General features: G+C 47.1%; 1 protein-coding gene across 4 annotated transcripts in view; it reads right to left on the reverse strand.

Moving 5' to 3' along the window:
• Positions 1 to 3,708, reverse strand: part of LOC106960302 (dynein heavy chain 17, axonemal-like) — a 45,844-nt gene that overhangs the window by 21,643 nt on the left and 20,493 nt on the right. For all 4 annotated transcript variants that reach the window (XM_015053338.1, XM_015053337.1, XM_015053336.1 and 1 more), the window contains 2 exons: positions 1,499 to 1,749; positions 1,247 to 1,439 (listed from right to left, as the gene is read on the reverse strand). In XM_015053338.1, coding sequence (XP_014908824.1) covers positions 1,247 to 1,439; positions 1,499 to 1,749 — 444 coding nt within the window. The remainder of the gene's footprint in view (positions 1 to 1,246; positions 1,440 to 1,498; positions 1,750 to 3,708) is intronic.

A 3,708-nucleotide genomic window follows, 5' to 3' on the forward strand; every position in this document is an offset into this window, starting at 1 on the left:
CCCACAGTTTGGGAACCTCTGGTTTAAGGTGAGAAGCAGGATGAGGAGCTGCAGCCTGTTCACCTGAAGAGCCGCCTGCAGAAAACAATGAAAAATAAGAATTCACTGTCATGCATGAAATGGTAATCTGAGGGAAATGTGTATTTTTGACATAGAAGGAAATTAATAGTTCTCTGATCATTAACAGGCATTGCATTAAAATATTTTCTCTACAATAAATTTACATGATCAAAAATTTCTAGCTAGCGATAAAAGTAACTGGTATTGAAAGTAAACATTGTTTTGACAATTTATAAAATATCTATACTAACTAAATAAATATAAGGTTAGGGCAGGGAAAAATATTTATTTCATATTCTGCTACTTACAGCTACTGACCGCAAATTTAAACCCTTAATGTCTCAATTCCAATGGCTGCAAACGGAAAACCGGCAGCAGGTAGCAAGGCTGCACCAGAAACACGGAGCAAATATTAAACCATGAACTGAGTGGTTAGGGTCATGTCGGTATTTAGCTATATAGATGCTACGAGTCAGAGCCCAACATGCTGAAAGTGTCTGTTCATCAATGTTAATATAAAAATGATCAGAATCATTTCTATCAAATAAAACATTCTGCTCTTTATTCAGAAATGCCCCAAAACATTAAATAATCACATCAAAAGTTAGAAACTCTCTTTAGTTATTTCTCTGCCAAAAATATTAATGTGTGAGAAAATGTGTCAATGACAGGAATTAATTTAAAATCCTTTGTAGAACGGCACTTTGTGAAGTTCGGTCCATTTACCTGTATTAGCTTACTGGCACATTGGCCACATTCAATATGGCGGACGCTGTGACGTATCGCAGCAACGGGCCGACCCGCTCCATGACCTCTGACCCGCTCCATGACCTCTGACCCTCCCCATGACCTATGACCCTCTACGTATTTGTGTCTATGGCAGCTGGAGCTATGATGTCGACTTTCACGCCTACAAATATTTTGGAACGACTTTTTATGACGACTGACCAGCGATAAAAGAGCGACACATTTCTGTCCTCACCTCCGTTTACTGCTGTTGGTGCCGCATTGCATTGTGGGTTAAATCTGCAGAAGGAGGCGTCGCCGCTAAAATGGGCGGAGCGACAGCACATCCAGGGACTTTGAGCGTCCTTGTTCGAGTTTCAGATGTCCCTCCTCGACCCTTGACCTCTGCTGAGACGGGACTGGTTGGAACTCTGCTCTGTCCGCCGCGGTTCTGACCCACCTGCTTCCTGCCGGCCACCTCCAGGTGGGTCGGCGGGTCGATCTGGACCAGCTTCTGGTTCAGGACGGAACCGCAGTCCTCCTCCAGCCCGGCGCTCCAATCGGACCGGGTGCTGGTTCTGAAGTCCTGCAGCAGCTCCACCACCTGCTCCGCCCTCTGCAGCAGCGCCGGCGCCAGGGCCACGCCCCCACACCTGAAACAGAGTCATAGCAGAACCCGTCCTGGACTCCCGGGGTTCTAACGGGGCCTTACAGGTTCTGGATGGTCCTGAAGCTCCTCAGGGTCTCCTGGGTACGGCGCCGCAGCTGGCGGTTCCAGCAGAGTCGGGCGGCACCGGCCGGGCAGAACCGGAACCACCGCTCGGGTTTTTCCTTCTGGCTGTAGAACTCCAGCTCAGTCCGGTCCAGGTCCGAAAGAACCTGATCCTCCAGCCGGGCCAGACAGGGAGGCAGCTGGTCCTGGACCCGGGGCCGGTCCAGGAAGAACCAGAACATCTTCACCACCTGGAACACACAGCCGGGTCGGAACAGGCCGGATCCGGTCGGGTCACAGAGGCTCAGCCAGCACTAGAGGCTCTGATCCGATCCCATATCCGGGCCGGCCTGTAGATCTGGAGTCCCATCTATTCAGTGTAACTCTACACTGGAGACGGCGGCGCCCCGCCACAATAAAAGCCCCACATTAGCACTGCGCGACACAAACGGCATCCGTGGTAACCGTAGTAACGCTTGCTGATGATGTCATCAGCATCAACACAGAGCAGCAGGAAACTGAGAGCGAAAAGAATGAGCTGGGCCGGTTCCGGTTTAACCCGGTTCTGGTTCTGGTGGTCTTGGTGCCACGTTCAGACGACGGGATCGTCTTGTCCAATCGTCACTTTTCCGAATCCACATAGAAAGACAGTGAGCGCGTGGGATCGCTGAGAACCTGGAGGTCCAGTGACCCGGATGCTTCGGACCGCTGCAGGGGGAACCGGCAGAACGGACCAGAAAATGTTTCTCATCCCTCTGCACACCGTCCGAATCAAGTTTCATTATTTATGTTAAAACGATGTAAAGAACCTTATGCTAGTCATAATCCGTTTTAAATTCATTTAAATATCATAAAACTTCTAAATGTGCTTTATTTTGAAATCCCAACAGGTGGTTGGCATGACAACGCCTCCTACCTGCCTAGCCGTGCTGCTTCAGAGGGAGTGGAGGGAAAACCTATCCACCTTATTCCTGGGGCCTGACTGGGGAAACGATTATGGGTGTTCCTTCCGGTGGCTAGCGGAAGTAGCATTATTTCATTGTAATTTGTAGGTTTATTTTGCTAATCTATGTTCATGATAGAAGTTACATCTCTTTTCGGTTTTAATACAATGTTTAGTAAAAACTTGTTTACAGACACACTGTCTGCTATCAGAGAGCTGCTCAGTACAGATTTGTGAGTTTAATCAGAGGAGCGACAGGAACAAGATCGGTAAGTTTTGTACTGGAATGAATTAGCATCGCTGCTAGCAGCTCGTTTCTCTGACAGGAATAAAGAAAAGCAGAGAAGATCTGAGATCTATCATAGATCTGAGTTGTTCCGACAGTATAAAACACCAGAACTACACAATATCAGCTCGGTGTGATGTGAATCTTAGTTTTCGTTTGAATTTAAAAAATAATAAAGTTCATTATCTGAGCCTTTATCATTATGATTTGGCCTGGAAATTGTATTTATTAGACAAAATAAAATATCTGGATTTATTTAATCCATCAGAACCAGAACCTCGAAGTTCTTCCTGAGTGTCGCTGCAAATCAGCAGAGAAATAACCGCAGCTGCTGCCGAACCGAACCACACATCAACCTGTTATTGAGAGAAACTTGCCACTGGGAAGTGTCGTAAGATGCCCTTGTGGAGCTCGGGGAACTGTTGTTACTGATTATTAGATGTTCCCTAATAATCAGACCACATTTAGTTCGTGGCTGCAGCAAGTTCAAGATAACCCACATCTGCATCTGAAGCAAGTGAGTCAGTGAAGTAGCTACATGCAGGTAGCTACATATGCTAGTGCAGGTAGCTACATATGCTAGTGCGACTTGAAGAAATGCGGCCATTTCTTCAAGTTGTCATCCCTCCCCGCAACAGCTGTAGGTTGCGGTAAACCAATAGTCACATTTAAGATTTGATCGCTGGTGTTCCCACATATTTTATAGCCTAAAAGCTCCGACGAAAGCCGGTTAGCGTTAGGGTAACATGCAAACCAATGGCAGTTCCGGCTTGCGGCGGAAGTCACACCCATAATTCACACAAAGCATCATGGGGCGCAGGAATAAGGTGGATACGGCTTTACCGGCTCTTAGCTTATTTTGTTTTTTGTCAATAAGTTGCAAGTTTGCACATTCCTCATTGACATCAACGCAGCACAGGCCCACGCGGGATCTGGCAGCATCAGACAACATCATGGGACATCAGGCAGAAATCCTTTGTT

This window comes from Poecilia latipinna, unplaced genomic scaffold (assembly GCF_001443285.1).
Source record: "Poecilia latipinna isolate Pla-1442-1.1 unplaced genomic scaffold, P_latipinna-1.0 Scaffold1176, whole genome shotgun sequence".
NCBI lineage: Eukaryota > Metazoa > Chordata > Actinopteri > Cyprinodontiformes > Poeciliidae > Poecilia > Poecilia latipinna.